The sequence below is a fragment of the Balaenoptera ricei genome, chromosome 14, assembly GCF_028023285.1.
Source record: "Balaenoptera ricei isolate mBalRic1 chromosome 14, mBalRic1.hap2, whole genome shotgun sequence".
Taxonomy (NCBI): Eukaryota; Metazoa; Chordata; class Mammalia; order Artiodactyla; family Balaenopteridae; genus Balaenoptera; species Balaenoptera ricei.
Genome location: NC_082652.1, coordinates 6,103,323 through 6,124,052, shown reverse-complemented (window position 1 = coordinate 6,124,052; position 20,730 = coordinate 6,103,323). Strand labels below are relative to the sequence as shown.

Genomic DNA, 20,730 nt, shown 5'->3' with positions numbered 1-20,730 from the left:
GGCACAGAGGCATCCCTGCTCCATCCTGGGAGCCCCAGCCTGAGCCGCCAGCCTGAGCAGACCGTTAAACCTCACCAGACAAGCCCCATGTCTCTCAGCATTGTGGACGCCACAGCTAACCCAGGACAGCTCAGATGAAAATAGGAAGCCAACGCCTCTCCTCTGCTATAAAACACTCCAGGGCCCCCAGTGCCCTGACCCTGGACTCTGTCCCAAGTCACATAATCCTCTCCCTACCTCTTCCCCCAGCCTTACCATACTCCAACCCAGAGGTCTTATACTGAGGGCTGAGGACAGATTTCGAGAGCAAATATGAGTTGTCCGGCCTATCCGGTGCTTTGTTGTTATTGGTTCTTACGTGACGTAAGATTTAAAAATCAGGCAATTTCACATAATTCCCTATCTCCAGCTCATCATCAAAAATCAGATCTGGCAATACAGGGCCAGGTAGTCAAGAGTCACCTGGAGCTGATATGAGGCACAAGCTCTCTAGTTAGCCCCAGGCCTCACCACTCCCTATTGTCTCCTATGGATTCTCCATTCCTTCATTCATTTAAGACCCTGGAAGGTATTGAGACCCCTGCTCCTAAGACTCTAAGGTACTGTGCACTCTCTCGTGTCCTGGTGCTTTTCCACCTGCTGTTCCCTCTGCCCAGGACACCCTCACCTCTGTCCTCGTCCTCCCAAGAGGCTGCTCCTCAACCTCATCTTTGGGGTCCCTTACTCAATGGAGCCTCTCAGGCAGACCACCGACAGGCTGACTTGGAACCACCTGTGTACACCTGGTCTAGACAACGAGCACAGAGTCCCCTGTGTCAGCACACAAATGTCCGACGGGCAGATGAGTCAGCTAGCAAGGCATTAACACCGTGAAGTGGAAGGCATGGCAGCCAGGACCAGGGGCAGGGGGCACCAACGGCCCCCCGCTCCCCAGGACTCATCCGGAGATAGCCCCTCCCTAAATGACGTCAGCACACAGTCTTTGCCTCCCTCCACACAAATGTGGCTCTCAGCACAGGGTGAGGAGAATGGCCCAATCTCTCCCCATCTGACTCAGAACCCTTTCGTCTCCAGAGCCCCCAGCCCAGCCACCAGCAAGGGCCTCATGAGCCCACCCACAGGGCCCCCACGAAGGCAGGGGGTCAGGGGGGCACTGGGAAGACGAGCAAGAGAACTGGCACACAGGAGATGCTCAACAAATAGCTGACGACGTTTTTAAAATCCATCTAGAGGCCTTTATCTCCCCCTTTATTTTGCCACAGTCCACACCACGCCCCCCTTACTGCCTCTTATGCCGGCACATTTATGCTCCCTGCCCCGGCATTTATTTGAGTTTCTGCGTCTCAGTCTAGAAAAATTCCTAAATGCACTTCAATTTCTAACACGCCACAGCTAGGTCTTTACAACTGAATAGCGCCAAGCCAGTAGGCCTCGGTTTTACACATCTGTTAGATGGGCGAGCAGGCTGGCCAAGGGTGGCTGCACAAAACTAGAGGAAAACCCTATCCACAAACCAAACACAGCCACCCTTCAACGATCCAGGCCAATGACAACCAGTGCTCAGTCTCAATCATCTTGGCCTGACGTGCAGAATGCAGTGAGGGGTTGTTTACTCTCCCGTCAGCAGATTTGCTTCCCTAATTATATGTGGCTCAGCCAACAGAAAAGTGGGTCTGTACTCCTGAAGCACAGGTCCCAGAAAGCAAGAAGGGAGACACGGGATGCGGGCTAGGAAGCTGCGTGGACCAACCCATCGTAGGCTATGGAGCTTGATCACAGAGTGATGGTTTCACAGGGGACACTGGGACCCCACAGGTGATGGCTGGACTTGATGCCCTCAGGGTCCGGCTCTCCCCAGCCTCGGGAAGGGAAGACGGTGGCCCCGGGGTAGGGGTGGGGGTCTGGGCTGGAAGATGCCAATGACAGGGAACACCCACCTAAGAGAACCTCTGTGTCCTGTCCTCCCAGCACATGCTAATCCCGGCCTTCGTCCCTTTCCCCTGTCCGGTCCCCCAGGCCAGAGGCCCCAGGGAAGGGGCTGCCTCAACCAGCTCCAGTCCGGCATCTAACAGCAGTGCCCAGAGCCTCCTGCAGTGTCCAGCCCGCATCCCTCCGCCTGCAGCACAAGCCCACTCCCCCTCACCCCCCTACTCCCAGCATCTGCTCTGGGCTGATTCTTAACAGCCCGGAAGTGAAACAAATCCCTCCCCTTCCCTCCATCTCCCCAACACCAAAACACTCGCGAGCCCCCTTTAAAATGTGTGCCACTGACCCCCTTCATCTTTAACATAATTTACGGAATTTTTTTTTGAACGAATTCCCTTTTCCTCTAACTCAAGAGGTCAGCGGACGTTTCCTATAAAGGACCTGAGAGTGAATATGTCAGGCTTTGCAGTTTCTGTCAGGACTACTCAACTCTGCTGTTGTAACAGAAAAGCTGCCACGGTAATTTGTCAACGAATGGGCATGGCCGGGTGCCAATAAAACTTTATTCACAAAAACAGGTGGCAGGCTGGACTCACGCGAGAGCCATAGTTTGCTAAGTCCTGCTCTAACTTAAATCATCCTTCAGTCATATCCGAAGCACTGATGTCTGAAAAACGGCAGGCTGACGTACTGGCTGTTTCTTTCTTTCACATATGCATTACGACAAAACACCAAAACTTATTTCTAAATTTTAAATGTTAAGTTTGTAGACCAGCCCAAGTCATCCTGGAAGCCCAGCCCTTGCTCTGGGAATACGACCCTAATCCACCGCAGGGACGATGGGTCACCAAGCCTGGAGTTCTAGAATTTTCCAGGCTGAGGGTGGAAGCGGCCATTTCTCCCACGTCTCTTCTCTGCTGCTGGGATAGGAGGAACACCCCCAGAGAGGGTCTCCCAGCCGCCACTGAAGGGGCCCAAACTGAGGGACCCGCTGCTGAGAAACACGAGGAGATGTCACCGCACGCTGCCCCCGAGCACGCCGGGAGCCCGCCCCGCCCCCTCCTCACCTGGCCCTTGCCGCGGCGCCGGTAGCTGCGTCTCACCAGGCTCTTGTAGTTCTCATTCTTCTTGGTCAGGTAGTAATAGAGGACACACTCAGCCACCGTCTGCAGGATGGAGAGAGAAAAGAGCTCTGAGGCGTGTGCAGTGCAGGCGGTCAGAGCAGGAGGCCGGGAGCCAGAGGCCTGGGTTCCAATCCTACCTCCTCCAGGTACTGGCTGGGTGACCCTAGCCAGCTTACCTAACCTCTCTGGGCCTCGGTTTTCTCACCTGTGTAGTAGGGGTACTAATAGCACATATTTCACAGGGTTGTCATGAAGACCAAGTAAGTTAATACACATACGTGGACCACAGAACACACCCTGCAGAGGTGCTAACCTCTTCGTATTGTGGTTGGTGCTACTGGCAATCGTAACGATGAAGCTGTCGCCTGCCATCCCAGCCCCAGGAGAACAACGCCTCCAGCTCCCCAACGCGGGTCCGTTCTCTCACCCTAACTTCCTCCTCCCTAACATTTAGGGCCCTGAGTAACCTCTTCCAAGCTTCGTGCATCCAGCCTAATGTCGCCACGCAACTCTTCGTCTCTTGGGACGTTTATGTCTTTTCTCTGCTTCAGTCTTTGCCCCGCGGACCGGGGTCTGAATCCCGGCGCCGCCACTTGCTGAGCAAATGACTGCCGCTCTCGGAACCCCACCACCTCCTCGTCCAAATGGGACCAGTAAGAGGGCATCGTCCTCAGAGAGCGACTGAAGGACAGAACACGACGATGCCGCCACCTGCGGCCACGGGGCCCAGCCCAGGTGACAGCTCGCCAATGCCAGCAGCTGTTACTGAGATGAGGTAAAATGTTTCCGTGATGCTCAGTGCTGGTGCCAAGCCCGGAACTGGCCTCTGAGGGGCAATCGTGAGGGCTGCTGGGTGCAGAGGACGGCTGGGCCTCAAACCCCTGCGTCCTCATCCACTTCCTAGAATAGACTGTGAACAGAGGCTGCCCCCAAGCTCAACCTGACCACGAGCATGGCCCGCAAAATAGTTAAGAAAAACATTTTATAATCAGATGCCAATATCCGCAAACTGGGGGATGTGGGTGTCTGACTTCCCCTTGAACAATTCAGGAGAGTGCCTTCCCGTGCTGGGCGACCACGGGCTGGCCCTAAGCGTCACTTGCCCCTGCAGACAGGCACGGGCTGGCCAGTCCACCGAGCTCCCACCCTGCTACTGGCCTCACTCACCACCAGGACACGCCAGTCCCCAAAGGCACAGCTGGCAGCCCCAGCTTCAGACCCTTCTGGAAGCTCTATTTAAGTCTCAGCTTGGGCTGCCTCTTAGCCAAAGAACACCGTAAAGTTTATTCTCCAGCGTAGAGACCTCTGATTCCCTCATTCAAACAGTGCCGCTCTACTGCCAATTTCTGAAAGCCCCGCTTCTATCTCCAGGGAGCCCCAACCTATTGCCTCCTGGGTTGTCCACACCCCTAGTAAGAAGCTGTCACTAACCCAGAGGAGAGGCTATTTATAGGGCTTGCTTCTCCACACTGGTTTTTCAGGCCGGGAGAGATTTCGCTTCCCCACGCTGCCCCATCTCCCTCCTTCTATGGGTATCGGCTCATTGAGGGCAGATGCTGAAAACAACTGTTACCCTTTAAAATACCCGCCTGGATCCGGTTCCGACCGCCCTCCCACAGCGAGGAAGCGTGAGGCCTCCAGTAGCATGGTATCTGCAAAGCTGGGAGTGGGCAGACACCCCGTCTGAGAAACGAGATTCGGGGAAACGCTGCTTTAAACACCCAGAACAGCAGCTCCAGAAAGTAAACCTTTTCAGGAAGCTTGTCTGGCTCCGCCCTGGTGATGCTGGGGTCCAGCGGGCGACTCTGACACAGGGCCACGTCCAGCCCCCAAACCAGCTCCCTCCTACCTGTGGCCGCTGCGGCCACTGCCCAGCCTCGCCTCGTGGGTACACAAAAGGGGGCTTTACCATTTCCTGGGACGCTCTGTGTCCACCTGCCAACAGGGAACCGGAGCAGAAAGAGGCACCGCTCCAGGCTGGGTTTGGGGGCAAAAGGCGGAGCTCAAGCCTCAGTTCCCCGTAAAGGTTTATCCAAAGGGGATGAGGATAAACCACACGCCAGGCTTCGCATCAGGGGTGTCAGCGTACAGTGACCATCAGAGGGACCTAGAAAGGTCATTCCATCCAGCTCCCTGGAAGATCGCCACTCTTGCCTATAAAGCCTTAATTAGGGCGCCAGGCATGGCAGGGCTTCCAGAACCCATGTCCAGTCTGCCAGGATGCTTTGCTGCCACGTCTGAGGAGCCGGTGCACACAGCTCTCCTGGGGTTTCCCAGCCTGGAGCTCCGCCCCGGGAGGAGGGGGCGGGGCCTGCGGTTGCTTCTCCCAGGAGGGAGGAAGGAGGGAAGTGCCGTCAGACACAGCAAGGAGAGCAAGGGGCCAGCAGGCAGAGGCCTCGTGGGTGGGGAGGGAGGGTCCTTCGGCCCAGCCCAAGCGGCTGCCCCCAGGAGTGACCGCCAGAGGGGAACGGGGCGGGTGGCGCTGGGCCGGCGGGCAGACTCACCTTCCTCTCCAGGAACGATGCGATCAGGCCGAAGTTCTTGGGGTGCTGCATGAATCTGCGGGGAGAGAAGGGCGGGCCTGAGACCAGGCCGAGGGGGGCTGCCCAGCTGGGCGGCCGCCGAGCTCCCGGGCGCCTGCCATCTCTGCTGGCCCGGCACCGCCCCACTCGGAGCAATTAAGCCCAGGGGGGTGTGGGAAGGGCCGCGGCAGGCGGGACGGAGGGCTAAGAGAGGGCGTTCCTTGGAGTGAGTCACTGGTTTTAGCGCCTTTGAAAATACATTTGTTTGTCCTGCTGGAGGCGGGTTCCAGGAAAAATGAGGACATGACATGCAGCCCTTTGGTGGGGTTCCCCCCCTTTTAAAATCTGCTTTTGTTTCTGTCTCCGGCTGGGCCTGGGAAGCTGGGCCTTGCCCGGCCCACGCGGGGCGCCACGGGCGAGGTCACGGGGCAGGGCCGTGAGAGGTGGGAGCAGAGGCTTCGAGTGCCCGCCAGGAGGCAGGCAGGAGGCAAGCCGGCCCAGGAGGCCGAGGGAAGGGACCCAAGCTGGAGGGGTGGCGGGGAGCTGGCACCCCACCAACTGGCTTCCTGCGAAACAGGGAGAATTACTGGGAAAGAGCTGGGCCAGACTGAAATGTCAGGGCCACAGGAGCAGGCGGACAGCGGGGGCGGAGATGTGGGTCACGGCTGCTGGGGCCCCGGGGATGCTGGGTGGGGCCTCGGCACGCCCGTCCCCAAGACGCGCCACCGCCCCGCGGCCTCCCTGGGGAGAGGAGGGGCTGCTGGGGACACAGGGGCCCCGGGGTCCCCCCACCCCCCCGCCGCCGCCGGAGGGAGCCTGGGCCAGCGCTGGCGATCGTCCTGCCCAGCCCTCCAGATGGCTGGGCAGGAGGCCAGTGGGCCCCTCCCCTGCTCCCCAACCAGACACTGGAGAAGCCAGAGCGGCCTCTTCTCTTTTCCCAGAGGAAGCCGCGAGTCAGAGGCAGGCTTCCCAGCCTGGGATCCTGCCTCGGGCAGCTCGCAAAGCTGGAGGCGGCCTAACGCCCTGATTTCCCAGACAGACAGTCTTCCCTTCTCCTCCCTCTCCCTGCCCCAGTGACACTTCCTTCCCCACAGATCCCTTCCTTGGGGTTTCCCCACGCAGAGATGGGGCCCCAGGAGACCAAGAAGCACACGTGGGAATCTCTTAGGTCACCTGTTCCACCTCCCTCCAACCTACACCTGGGTCCTCTGCCATGTTTCCTGAGAGTTTACTCTGACACTGGGTACCTCCAGACGGCTAAACGAGGAGGCACTGAGGCTACACCCATTTTACAGACGTGGAGACTGAGGCTCAGGGAGGGGAAGTGGCTGCTCGAAGTCACAAAACCAGTAAGTGATGGAGCTCTACGCCACCGGCACGTGATTCTCCAAGGCCCTGAGTGCTGTCAGTTCCGCTGAAAACGAGAGGTCACCCAGGACCTTGAAAGACTCAAGGTGCCAAACTGGGTCTCAGCAGACATCAGCCCAGCCTGGGCCCCCCCATTCTGCAGCTACTGGACTAACAGTGTGAAATCCTTAGGTCGGAACAGCAACATGAAAAATCCAGAAAGGCCAAAACACAGAAAGCATTCCCAGAAAACTTTTTTTTTTTTAAAGAAAGCATAAATAAATAAAACATCAAACATACCAGGGGGAATTTAAGTACCTAATGCAACAGTAATTCTTAGCATCCATGACCGTCCTACAGTCACTTCACTGGTTTTTAAATTGTACAACACCAGATACGGGACGACTTGATTCGACGTCTGTGACCGTGAGGACCTAGAAATGAGCTGCTAACTACCTGGGTTTCCTGTCTCTGAGCAGTAAACCCCAAACACACGGCAGGAGTTGCTCCCCAAAGCGCTATTTCCTGTGGAAGGTCGCTGCATCTGTGTTAGGCGCTCGAAGGTGCATTACAGCGTCCCTCTGCTTTTATGTATGTTTTAGAATTTCCACAATCAAAAGCCATTTAAACAAACAAACAAAAACTTTCCACACAAAACCCTCTTCAGTAGCTCCTCCTGCATTTCCAAGTCCTGCTGTCTGCCCTGGCTGATGCACCCCAGCCTTGCCCATGACCCAGAGCCATCCCCGTCCCTGAAGCCCAGTCTGGCACTCTGGGGCCACCCAGCTCTGCAAAGGGCAGAGACAGCCCCAGCCCCTGTGGCCTGGCCCCGCAGTGGGTGGCTGGAGAACGTGGGACACCCCTTTTGAAGAAACTCTGAGGCCTTCTCGGGAGGCGGAGGTGAACGTGGACGCCCCGCAGCTGAGTCCCCCACGCCCTCCTGGCTGAGCGCTGAGGCCTCTGCCTCAGTTTCCCGCCCTCTTGCCTTATGGGGGTCCTGGGTCCTGAGGAGGCGCTCTGTGCCCAGGATGTGGTTCCCTGGGACACACATTTTGAGTCTGGTGGGGGGAAAGGAGTGCTTTCTCCATCTGGTTCCTCACCCGTCTCCCCAAAACAGTCATTCTGCTCTTTCATTTGAGAAGAAGCCCCAAGCTTCACCTCTTAGCATCCAGTTCCTGCCTCTGCTTTCCAAAGACCCCCCACCCTGCTCCTTGGCTCCATACCCCCTCTCCCCCGACAAGCCTCTCCATTGCAGCTGAGCCCCTGCCCCGAAGCTGGGGGAGTCTGAATCCTGCCTCCACCATTTCCAAGCTGTGTGACCTTTGTTAAGTGTCTTAACCTCTCTGAGCCTCTGTTTCCTCATGTGAGTAATGGGGATGGCCTGTTAACGCCGTTATGAGGGATAAGAGGGACAAATGCACAAACCCCAGATAACATCTGTCCAGTGTCTGTGATGAAGGATGTGCTCCACAAATAGCCACTTTCCAAGTAAAATGAAAACCGAAAAGTCACCGGCCAGCCAAATAACCCTGCCCAAGGCTTCAGCCCAGCCTCGAAGGTCCTCCTGCCTTGTTCTTCTGACACACACTGCCCCATTTCACGTAAAACTGCCTTGACACTTTGTACTTGTTTGAACGGTGTCCCCCCAGATATCATGTCCTCCCAGAACCTCAGAAGGTGACCTTATTTGGAAATGAGTCCTTTGCGGATATAATTAGTTAAGATGAGGTCATGCTGGAGTAGGGTGGGCCCTGAATCCAATGTGACTGGTGAATTTATAGGAAAAGGAGAAGACACAGAGAGACACACAGGAAACAAGACCACGTGAAGACACACTGAGATGGTGAGATCCATCTCCAGGCCGAGGGATGACAAAGATCGCCGGCCACCACCAGGTGCCAGCCAGGTGCGAGACCTGGGACAGACTCTCCCTTGGAGCCTTCAGAAGGGACCACCCCAGCCCACACCTTGATCTTGGACTTCCAGCCTCCAGAACTGTGTGAGGATAGATTCTTGTTGTTTAAAGTCACACGGCTGGTGGTCATTTGTCGTGGCAGCCCTAGGAAGCCAGGACAAGCCTCAACAGGACAGGTTTCTCAGGGCAGGGGAGGGTGGCCCGGCCAGGCCCCCACCCCCGTGACGGGGACTCACTTCTCCCGGAAGGTCTCCTTCTCCTGCTCGCTCCACATGTTCATGACCTGGCGGTCTTTGTACACCTTCATGGGGTCGTCCATAAGCCCGTTCATGTTGATGAACTTGATACGCTGCTGGTCGGCGTCGTACAGCATCGGTGGGATCACGGCCAGCTGGCGCATCTGCTTCTCCAGGTTCTGGAGGGAAGTGGAGACGGCAGAGGGCTCCGGTTGGAAAGCACAGGACAACGGGAACAGGGTGGGGAGGGGGAGGGGTGCTTGCGCCAGCACAGGGGACCCAGGTGAGGAGCAGAGGGTAGGGGTATTCCGGGCGAGACAGGAAAAACGCAAAACCAGCGAGAAAGCGAATGATGAGTTAAAAAATAATAATAGCCCGTGCAGGGGGAAGGGAGAATTTAAAGGCGGCCCCAGAGAGGTTTACGGTGGGCAGGGCTGTTAAATTAAATGCAGACAGCAGCAGCCACCTTATCTGCAGAAAGAGGGGAGCAATGAATCTTCCGTTTGGAAATGCAAGTGCCATAAAGTACTGCAAGAAAGATGTGCAGCCCAGCTGGGCCAGACTAGCTCAGGAGACGGGGCCTGGCCCTCCAGCTTCAGAGGGCACGCGGGGTGGGGCGGGGGGCTGCCTTGCTCTGGGGGGGCCCGGTGAGGCTGCAGAACCGTTTCCTCGCCCGCCACCCACCCCCAGCCCTGGATCCAGCTCCTTCAAGCGTGCCCACTGGGGACCAAGCCTGCCCAGCCCCGTGCTCGGCAGGAGTCGGGCGGGCTCACTCCTAATGCACCAGGATGGCTGTTAAGAGGCTCTGAGCCGCCACTCAGCTGGACTCATTTCCCCAAATCTCTGCAGCCAGCCCATTACTGGCGATTAATTACCCATCTCCGGAGGCAGGCAAGGGTCCAGCCCGGCCAAGGTCAGCCAGTTCAAAGGCTCCGCTGCCCAACCTCCCACATCCAAGCTCTCCACTCAGTGCTGGGGATTCCCAACAGGAGCAGGGGAGCGCAGCGGGGGGCACGGCCCTGACCCTCGGCTGAGACGGGCCCCCCACAGAGGCCTGAGCCTCCCCCCGAACTCCGGCAGCCCTCCAACACCTTCACCTCCCCGACGTCCTCGGCTGCCCGAGATACACAGCACTGGCAGACCCCAGGCAGGGTTTCTCCTCCAGGAACCCCACCCCTGCTCTGCTGCCTCTCTCCAACGGGGCACGAGCGCTGGCACGAGCGCTGACTACCGCAAGCTCGCCCCAAATGGAGAGCATCGTTCCTCCCGCCCAGCCCCCTCCTTCCCACCCTCCCAGGGAACCTCAGGTCAGCCTGGGCTGGGTGAGGTGAAGTTTCTGCCCTGAATTCCCTTTCCAACCATCACCCGCGAAAGCTGTTCCCTCAGCATCCCTGCGGACACTGGTGGCTGCATTCTTGTGCGGCCAGGACCTGGGGAAGCGGGCCTCTGGGATGGGGGCCGGGGTGGGTGGGACGGGGACACTGAATCAGCTGGGATGCCAGGCGCCCTGCCTGCATCAGGCAGGGAACACACGGGAAAGGGCCGCCCTCCTCTTGTTCCCACGTGCCCCTGTGGGACGTGTACGTGGCCACAGCATTGGGGGAGGGAAAGGAGCTCGAGCGAACCCACAGGTGTGAGGACAAAGGCTTTCCAAGTCCTGCTTTCTGCAGACTGAAGGGTGTTCAAAACAGGGACATAGCACGTGAAGTTTTAAAACGAAGGCTCTTTTTTAACGGCCAGAGAGTCTGAACTACCTGCATCAGACCCGCGTGAACAGCCTGGTGAAAAATGCAGATTCCTGAGCTCCGCCCCAGATTGGCTAAATCAGAACTGCTGGGGCAGGGCCCTAGGAAACTGCAATTCAAGCCAGACTCCCCCTCCCCAGGACTCTTCAGTCTGTCCGAAGTGAGAATCAGTGGCCTAAGCAGTGCTACCCAACAGAATGTTCTGCAACGATGCAGGTGTTTACTGCCTGCTCTATCCAACATGGGGCCACTAACCACGTGTGGCTTCTGAGCAACTGAAATGGGACTGGTGCCACAGAGGAACTGAATTTTTAATTTTATTTCATTCGTGTTAATTTCCATTTAAAGAGCCATGTGCAGCTAGAGATGACTGCACTGGGCCCGAGCTGCAATGTCTCCCATCCGGACAAAAGTTCTGCCTGGACGCAAGGCCCCGGGCAGGAAGAATGTGCCCCCCTGCTTTTGTGAGGCTCCCTCTTGTCTACTGCGATGTTGGGAACATGGTGGGTGGGGCGGGGGGACTGGCACACTAGATGCTTGACCTACAAGACTTGGGAGGGGACAGGCCAGCACCAGCCCTGCCCCAGGAGCAAACGCCTCCTTTTTCTGCTTTCTGGTCATCTTTGGGCTCTGGTGACCACAGCCAGGGTCACCTGGCTGACAGAAGGTCATCTGGGAACTCCTGATAGAAGGTCCCCGGCTTGGTGAACAGCTGGTGAGATGGGAATCGCCCTCTGCCCCCAGTTCTGGGCACGGGGAGGCTGACCTAGAAACCACAGCTCTCAGGCACTCGTGCCCTCTGGCTTCTGGTCAGGCTCAACCAATGGGAAGCACTGAAAGTAGACGGGGGCGGGGATGGGGAGTGAGAGGTGGGGGTACTTATCCCCTGGTTTCCTCCCCTCCGTGGCATCACGGATGGGGCCCTTCCTGGCCATGTCCTACCAGGGGGCCTCTCCTCCACAGCCCCAGGAAGGCCCCTCTCCCCGCTTGTCCTTCAGGCTGGGGATGGGCGATGTCTACTCCCCTGGTGCCCCACTATCCCACCTTGGTTCTGCCCACACTTCAGTAACAAGCCCCTTGATTTCAAGCATCCAGATGAATTCTGCTTCCTGCTGGGAGCTTCTCCACGCGCAGGGGACACAGCGGGTGGAGCTGCGGTCAGGGTCAAGGCCGTGGACTTACCTCCTGCTCCGAGAGGCCATCGATGATCTCGGACACCTCGTGCTCGCTGCGGGCGGCCGACATGGAGAGCCCGCTGCCCCGCTGGCCCACCCTGCTGGAGACCAAAGGGACACGCTCAGGACCGGCCCCTCGGCAGCCAGGGACACGCGGCCGGCACAGCGGCCCAGACCCGAGCCCACAGGTTCCCCAGAGGTGGCGTGTGGGCAGTGAGGAGGGGCCAGGCCTCACACCCACATAGACAGCCCTGAGCCCAGGGGTCCAGGGGAAGGCATGGAGCCCCCAGACTCACCCAGAAATGCCAGAACCCTTTTTCTCTCCTAAGATGCCCACCAAAAGACCAGCCACACAGATCCACATACAAATCCCAGCTCTGCCTCTTCGGACCTGTCCCTCAATGTCCTCCCCGGTACCACGGGGATAAGGTGGCACGTGGCACCCAGGACTGGGAGGAGGCATTCGGTGAGATACGCATCGTGAGTGTCCAGGAAAGAGTGAAATCCAGCATCCCTGCTCATGGCCCATCACCTTATCTGTGTGACAACAGATGTCACAGCCGCATGTCACCGAGCACCTACTCTGCGCTGGGCACTCCTACACAGGATCCCACCCAGTCCTCACGGCCGCCACGTGAGACCAGCATCCCTCTCCTTTGATCCACACCAGGGATCTCAAACTCAGCTGCCTTCAGGGGCCGCATAAATGAACGAAGCTGGGAGGTACCAGCCTGTGGCACACCGGAAGGAGAACTCACTCCACCAAAATGGATTTAAGCTTCTTTCAATTAAGTATTAAGGCCGGGCAGGCACCAAGTGACACATCCAAGGGCTTGATGCGGCCCCCGGGCTGCCAGTTTGAGAAGCTGCTGTGCTTCCTGTTTCACGCCGGCCAGGGCTCCTCTTCGGACAGTGCCTCGAGCTGACCCAGGCCCTGGGAGGCAGGAAAGGAGGGAGGGGGGAGGGGGAGGGGGAGGGGAGGGGAGGGGGGAGTGGGCCCGGCCCCCCCGCCGCTCACCTCTGCATGCGCTCCTGCAGCTCCCGCTGCTTGCGGATCTCGGGGAACTGCTTCTCGTAGTACTCGCGCACCTTGCTCTCCTTGGCCCGCCGCCGGGGGTTGTTCTCAATGCGCTCCACCTTCTTCTCCCAGGCCTCCATGAGCTGGTCATAGCGCTGGCAGAACTTCTGCTCCTGGGGGGGTGCGGGGGAGCCCTGCGGCAGCCGCTCCTCCCGCATCCGACACCCAGCCCCTCCCCGGCTCCCCGCTCTGCCGTGTGCCCGGGCACACGTGGGCAGACACGCGATCACACGCGGGCACATGGGCAGACCCAGGCACGTGGGCAGACACGCGATCACGCAGAGACCTGAGCAGACCCAGGCAGACCCGGGCCCCTGAAGAAAACCCACAGGCTGCCCTAAGGACCCGGCCACCTCGCTCCCTGGGGAATGGGCCACCCCCCGCCGGCCTCCCTCCAGAAAGGCCTCGTACAATACGGAAGCTTCCAGCCACATGTGGCTGTGAAGTTTAAATCAGGTAAAATTAAGTAACATTTAAATTCAGGTCTCTGGTCCCTATGCCACATTTCTAATGCCAGTAGCCATGTGAGGCCAGGGCTACCACCCACAGTGGGCAGTGCACACAGACCATTTCATTCACTGTCAGTTGCGTCGGACGGTGCGGCTCTGGGCCGTCCATCAGGCCCGGGACAGCCCCATGGAAAGCATTCTCTTTCTGAATAGTTCCTCATCCCCCGGCCTCAGGCCAGCCACGCTCCCCACACCCAAGGACTGGGTGTGAAGACTCAAGCTGCCGCCCATCCAAGACAAGGAAGTCCCTCTCCAAGTCTAACCACAGTGCTTCCTGCTGTATGTCCTTCCTTAGAGAAAAGACCCCGGCCTGGCCCAGAGTGTAGCTGCCTGGCTTCTGAGTCTCCAAGGTGACCCGGACCTCAAGCAGGCAGGGAGCATCTGGCTGCCCGTGAGACCCGGTCTCCCCGTCTCTAACAGCTGCCGTGGACAGATGGCATGGTCTGGGAGTCTCGCTTGAACGCCTCCTCGACACTTCAGCATAATCAGAAAACCCGTCTCTGGTCCTCGTGCCCAGACACCCCACCCCATCCTGAATTTCAGCTTCTGACCAAGGCAGCTAGCTTGTGACCTTGGTCCTCAACAAACCCAGCAGCGTGATGGTCCCCAAGTGGCCGTCAGGCCAGCTTTGAGGAGGAGCAGAACTTGACCTCCAGCTCCCGGGGGGTCCCCAGGTATGTGGGCTGCCCCAAGAAGCCTTGGGAGGTCAAGTTCCAGTAGCAGACAATAGCCACACATGCTCGTGGCAAGGTGCCAAGAACAGCACCCCTGAGGTGAGAACCGGTGTGAAGGAAACCCAGCCCAGCCCACCATCAGAGCAGGGGACCCTCTCTGATGAGAGGTGCCCACCCTCTCAGGCAGAGGAAGAGAGGCCTCGATCTGATGGGCGAGAGCGAGAAAATATGTCAGATGGGGAAAAGGTGAGAACATGTTCACCAAAAACCAGCAGAGGAAAAGAATGCAGTTACCCGTGAAGATAGGCAAGAAACCCGCAGGGCCACCAACCAGCTGCCCAGTGGAGGGGCGAGCAGGGCGGCCAGCAAGACGCCCCAGCCCTGCCTGGGGCCCTCGTGGAGCAAGGGACAGGAACAGCCGTGCGGGCACACGCAGCCACACTGCCCAGCCCCAAGCGCCACACGCAAAGACGTGAGCAGCTCCTGAGGACCGTCCAGAATGAGGAAGTCCCCCTCCACGTCTAACCACAGTGCCACCTGCTGTGGCCTGAGCACTGGAGGTGCTCTCCGTCCACTGAGGGCCGAAGGCACGGGGCGCCTCGGGACAGAGCACGGCAGTGGCTGCGGCCCTCCCCTGGGGCAGCAATGACCCTGCCAGGGGGTTTCCACATAGTGGCCCCGCTGGCCAGGGAAGGAAGCAGGTCACACACTCACATACACACATGCACACACTCACACGTAACACACGCACACTCCCTTACACATACATGCGCTCACGTGGACTTACATTCTCACACTTACAATACACACTCACACCCACACACTCACTCATAAACTCACACACACACATTCTCACACTCACACTCACACTCTCAGAGGCTGGAGCACTGCTAAGCTAGTCTGCCGGGTGCCAGGAGCAAGAATCTGCAGAGGAAAAGGAGGATGGCCCCTGCGACCACAGTCTGTGCGTGTTATGAAAACAGGTCACCCTCAGTGGGAACTCTTCTTTGTAGCACCATCATCACCATCATCAATCACCATCGTCATCATCTTCATCATAAACATCATCATCACCATCAGCATCACCATCGTCATCATCTTCATCATAAACACCATCATCACCATCAGCATCACCATCATCATCATCTTTATCATAAACACCATCATCACCATCAGCATCAGCATCGCCGCTGACACTAGCTAAGTGCCACCGTGTCACATGCCGGGCACAGAGCTGAGTCCTTCCCGCGACTGACTCTCCTAAACAACAGAAAGCCATGACCGCCATCCCCTCTGTACAGGCAGGAGTTCAGAGCTCAGGGCCGTCAGCCCAGGATCACACAATTAGGGACGGGAGGTCAGGATCCTGATGGTTGTTCTGATAAAGTCCAGTGCGTCTACTTTTCCTTTTGCTGCTCATGCTTTCGGTGTCACACCCAAGATCCGCTGCCCAATCCAAGGTCGTGAAGATTCACCCCTATGGGTTTTCTTTTAGGAATTGTATGGCTTTAGCTCTTGCATTTAGGTCTTTGATTCATTTTGAGTTACTGTTTGTGTTAATTCTGTGAGGTGGGATCCAACTCCATTCCTGTGTGTGTGGCAGTCCTGTTGTCCCAGCACCATTTGTTGAAAGAGACGGTCCTGTCTCATTGAATGGACATGGCCACCTGTCAAAAATCCAGCAGCGACAGATGTGAGGGCTTGTTTCTGGCCTTTCTATTCTGTTCCATTGGTCTCCATGTCTGTCCTTAGGCCAGAACCATGCTGTTTTGATTATTGTAGCTTTGTGATATGTTTTGAAATCAGGAAGTGACTCTTCCAACCTGGTTGTTCTTTTTCAAGATGTTTTGTCTATTTGGGGTCCCCGTGAATTTTAGGGTCAGCTTGCAGATGACGGTTCTGAGCGCCCACTGCAGTCCGGGCCTTGCCGTGAGCACACTGCTTGCAGCCTTTCACTCAGTGGCCTGATGAGGTGCGTGTTACTATAATCCCCACCAAACAGAACAGGAACCTGAGACCAGGAATTAAATGATTTGCCCTGGTCACCGAGCAGGGCCAGGATTTGAACCCCTCCTACCCCACCAGGTGTTTCAGGATGGAGCTCTACACTTAGGGAAACGATGAGAGATGGGGTGACCAGGAGGTACCCCCAAAACTGAGGAAGACAGCCTCAGGCCGACGGACAGAGCGCAAGGAGGGAAGTGTTAGGGAGGTGGCTGGAGCTGGCTGGCCAGGGGAACGGGTCTCTGTGGTCACCTGGTGACCCGGCGCCCTCCAGACCCCCAGGGAGCCTGCAGCCTCATACAAAGGCCTTCTGCTGGGCTCAGCGGCCCAGGCACCACAGACTTGGAGAATGTTCCCCTGCTGGCTGTCCTGCGTGTTCAGCGATGCGTGAGGGTGACGAGGTGGAGCTCTCCCAGCCCCTGTCCTGCTGCCTGTAACTCAGGCTGCAGAAGCAAGTCACGGATGCCGGGGCAGGTCAGGAAAAAGCCCAGAAGTGAAAAATAAGAGGTGCAAGGAATATGAGAGGAGTGAGCAAAAGTTGAGCTGTCTCTAAAAAAAAAAATAGATAAAAAAGGAAAGTGGGGACAAGCCAGGAGAAAGAAAAAAGGCAGATTATGCTGAAAATATGCCAGTGCCCACTGTAGTGGGTTCAATGGTGACCCTCCCCCAAAAGATACGCCCGCATCCTAACCCCCAGGTTAGGGGGTCTGAACCTTCAAATATGACCTTGTTTGAAAAAAGGTGTTTTCAGATGCCATTAAGGATCTTGAGATGAGGTCATCCTGGATTAGGGTGACCTCTAGATCCAGTGACAGGCGTCCGTGTGAGAGAAGAGAGGGGAAAGGCCAGCTGAGGATGTAGGCAGAGATGGGAGTCATGTGGCCACAGCTAGGAATTGTCTGGCGCCACCAGGAGCTGGAAGAGGCAGGGAGGAGCTTCCCCTAGCACCTCTGGAGGGAGCACAGCCCTGCCCCCATCTTGATCTCGAACTTCTGGCCTCTAGAGCAGTGAGAGGATACATTTCTGTTGTTTTAAGGCACCTAGTTTGTGGTCATTTGTTACAGCAGCCCCAGGAAATGAAACACCCACCATCCAGGCTGAGCTCAACCCCTGACTAACCCATCCTGTCAGGCCATCAGTCACACACACTCCCCCCCACCACCGCCAGGCACTGCGCTAACCCTTCCTGCAGCCCCACCATGACCCCATTTCACAGAGAGGAAAAGCGAGGCTTAGGGCAAGACGGCTGTCCCAAGATCACTCACAGCGGGTATGGTGGGTAGGGTTTGAATCTGCGCATCTCAGCCTTACAGTGCCCCCCACTTATACCCCCTTCCCCCAACACCACACACACACACACACACACACACACACACACACACACACACACACACAATCTGGCTTCTGGGGGCGTGGGGCAGGCGAACTCAGCTTCCCAGGGGACGACAGGGCAGGCCTGGTGCTGGTGGAGGCTCCTGTTGGGGTTGGGTGCCCCTCTGGGGGAACAGCCTCAGCTCTCTGGGCAGAGCAGGAGTGTAGGGCAGCGTGGGTCCCAGGAACCTCTAAGGAGTGAGGGCCCCACAGAAGGGGGGCTGACTGACGTGGGGGCGGGGGGGGGCACGGGCGGGGAGCATGCAGATCTGAGGGGGCCCGTCTTGGCCAAGCGCCCTCCCAGTCCTTGCTGATGACGATGCATGGGGCTTTGGGCTCATTTATATAAGAACAAGAATGAGATCATGCCAGACGCCCTCCCGTCGCAGCTTCTGTGGTTTCGGAATTCGTTTTCACAAGGGCCTCTCTTAAGATGGGCTCAGCTTGGCCACAAAGCCAACCCAGAATTTCTTAGAAGTCTCCAGTTCCTCTATCTTTAAATAATCCCATTTCCCCTCCATCCCCTCAAGGGACCCCTCCACAAGGAGCCCTGGGAGATTTCCGAACCACTTACACCCACCCAACTCCACCCCCCAGCAGCCACTGGGATCCTTTTAAAATGTAAATCAGATCTCCTTCTTCCAGCCCCAAAGGAACCCCACCCCTGGGCAGTGCTACAGGGGAAAAGCTGTGAATCAGGAAAAGCTGTGAATCGTTAGGTGTGATAAAGAGAGAATTTCCTTCCTCCAGGAAGTGTTCCGGGCGAGGGTCTGGGTGTCTGCACCTACGTTCTAACAGCTCAACACAAAAACATTCATACTTACACACACACACACACACACACACACACACACACACACACAAAGCGAATATAACCAAGATGGATTCTAGATGGCGGGCTTATAGGTGTTCACTGTTACTCTTCTGTCAAATTTCCTGTATCACTGTCAAATTTTCCAAATAACTAAAAATTCTTAAAGATTTTGTATTCTTTATTAAGAATACATTAAGAATAAGTGTCCAACTGTATTTAGAGTAAAATCTAGACATTCCATTTCCAGGTGACCTGGCGCCCATGATTTTCGACCAGAGCCCCCCACGCATGCCCTGTACTTCAGGCTTGCCTGCTACATGCTGTCTTGTGCTACCCCCCAGGCCGGTTCCTGCCTCAAGGCCCCTGCACTTGCTGCGCCCTCTCCTTGACACTCACACCCCCAGATATTCACACAGGTGGTCCTTTCTGGTCATTCCTCTCTCAGTACTGTGGTAGGATATCCAGGCTGTCCCCGACCCCATCCCCCTGCACGGCACTTATCACTGCGTCTCTTCCACTCAGGCACACAGCAGGTGCTCAGTAAATATTTCTTAACTCGATGAATAAGATGGGATGACCTGTTTCATGAACCCCATCTATCCAGCCAGGTGCCTCTGGTCACCATCCAGTCAATCTGGGAGTCTGAGGAGGTTGGAAAGAAAAGGGAAGCCCACCACTTCTCACCACGTGGGGCCCTGGGGTCTAGGGTGCCACCCAACCAGCTTCCCAGTCGCCCAGCATCTGAGCCAGAAATGTATCCCTTCTCCAAGGGCCCAGCCGAGGTCTAAGGCCAGAGAAGGGTGGGTTCAGAAACTGGTTCAGAGGGACCCAGGCCCTCAAGTGGTGAAATCAGAGCTTTTGTGAGATGGTCTGAGAATGAGCAGCTCTCTCTCTGGCTCTAGAAGACTCAAACCTGCTGTAGAAATTCAGGTCCCAAAGGAAAACCAGCCTGTCAGTGTACTAATATGCAGACTTGAAGAAAAAAGGCATCGAAATGAAGGTGCAACCCGATCAAACCACTCCTGAACTCCACTCAGTGGACTTTGTCAGCTACACAAATTCCTTTACTGTTTAAGCCCGTCTGAGCCAGTGCTTCTTCCTCTCACAGCTGAAAGAATACTAATGGGTAACTCCCCCTCCATCACTCAGCCCTAACCTCACCCAGTGAATCAGTGACGTAAACGCCCACCCTAAACCACAACTAAAGGTGTTCTTTCACATGTGCTCCCCCTGCCTTGGGCATGCCTCCCAGCTGAGACGGCAGAGTGTGTGGTGGGATGCAGGAGTCTGTACCACTTTCTAAGCAAGGGGGGCCTCACTGCTTCTCTGGGCCCGGATTTTCCTGAGCCCGGAATGGGCACAGCGGGCTGGGCAAAGCTCATTTCTCAGGGAGCCCCCTAGAGTCACCGCCACCCAGCACACAGCCCACCCCAATCCTCCACCTCTGCCAACAAACTTCTCTCTTTCTGCCTAAAATAGCCACAGTAGGGCCTCTGACAAAGAACCAATTTTCCCGGCCAACATTTTGCTTTCTCCCCTTCCAGGCTGCAATAGGAGGGACACAGTTCCCAGCCCCCCAACCCACTCACACTCCAGCTTCCTTGGGGCAGCCGAGCCCTGAGCCCCCAGCTTCACCGAAGCAGCTGCTGTCTTTTCCCATTTCTCTCACTGCCCTTGGCTTTTCTTCACACCCTGGACACGCAGGAATGAGCTGCAGAACCCAGGGATCCCTGTGGGTGTGGCCTGAGTGGCCTGGACGGTCTCGGCGCTCAAGGAAGCCTGGTCCGTGGAGGGGAGGGGGCGACAGAAGAGATTCCAGGGGTGGGGGACGCGGTGATGACTTACCCATTGTTTCCGGGCGTGATTCCTCCTCTTGAAGTACAAGATTAACTTTTTCCGCATCGCCTGGTTTCTAAGGAGGATGGAAACGGCCAACCGGGCAGGTCAGAAATGCAGGCTTTCAGGAATTCCATCCCTTGCCGAAGTTTGCCCCTACTTGCCCCTATTGGCTCCCGGTGAGCTAAGACACATCCGTAGCCCCCCAGGGTGAGCCACGAATTGCCAATGTGTGTCCTTCCCCCGTCACATACAAGGTGTCCCCACACACACCTAGGCTGAGCGTGGTCTGCAGAAAAGAGGGTTCCAAAGGGGGGCGAGGTCTTGTGGCTTCCTGCCCTCCCCGGAGCTGCCATCACCCCTACACGCACCCAGGCTCCCCTCTCCCGTCAGCCACAACTGCCACGGGAAACCGGCCACAGAGAAACTGCCACAGCCTTAGAAACGCAGGCCG

General features: G+C 57.0%; 1 protein-coding gene across 24 annotated transcripts in view; it reads right to left on the bottom strand.

Annotated features, from left to right (window-relative positions):
- The window catches only part of NCOR2 (nuclear receptor corepressor 2), a 224,427-nt gene that overhangs the window by 83,887 nt on the left and 119,810 nt on the right, over positions 1–20,730 (bottom strand). For 21 of the 24 annotated variants that reach the window (XM_059894628.1, XM_059894633.1, XM_059894632.1 and 18 more), the window contains 6 exons: positions 20,286–20,352; positions 13,009–13,181; positions 11,998–12,091; positions 9,071–9,249; positions 5,555–5,609; positions 2,994–3,092 (listed from right to left, as the gene is read on the bottom strand). In XM_059894628.1, the coding sequence (XP_059750611.1) occupies positions 2,994–3,092; positions 5,555–5,609; positions 9,071–9,249; positions 11,998–12,091; positions 13,009–13,181; positions 20,286–20,352 (667 nt within the window). The remainder of the gene's footprint in view (positions 1–2,993; positions 3,093–5,554; positions 5,610–9,070; positions 9,250–11,997; positions 12,092–13,008; positions 13,182–20,285; positions 20,353–20,730) is intronic. The other 3 variants (XM_059894631.1, XM_059894651.1, XM_059894653.1) reach the window with 1 other exon arrangement.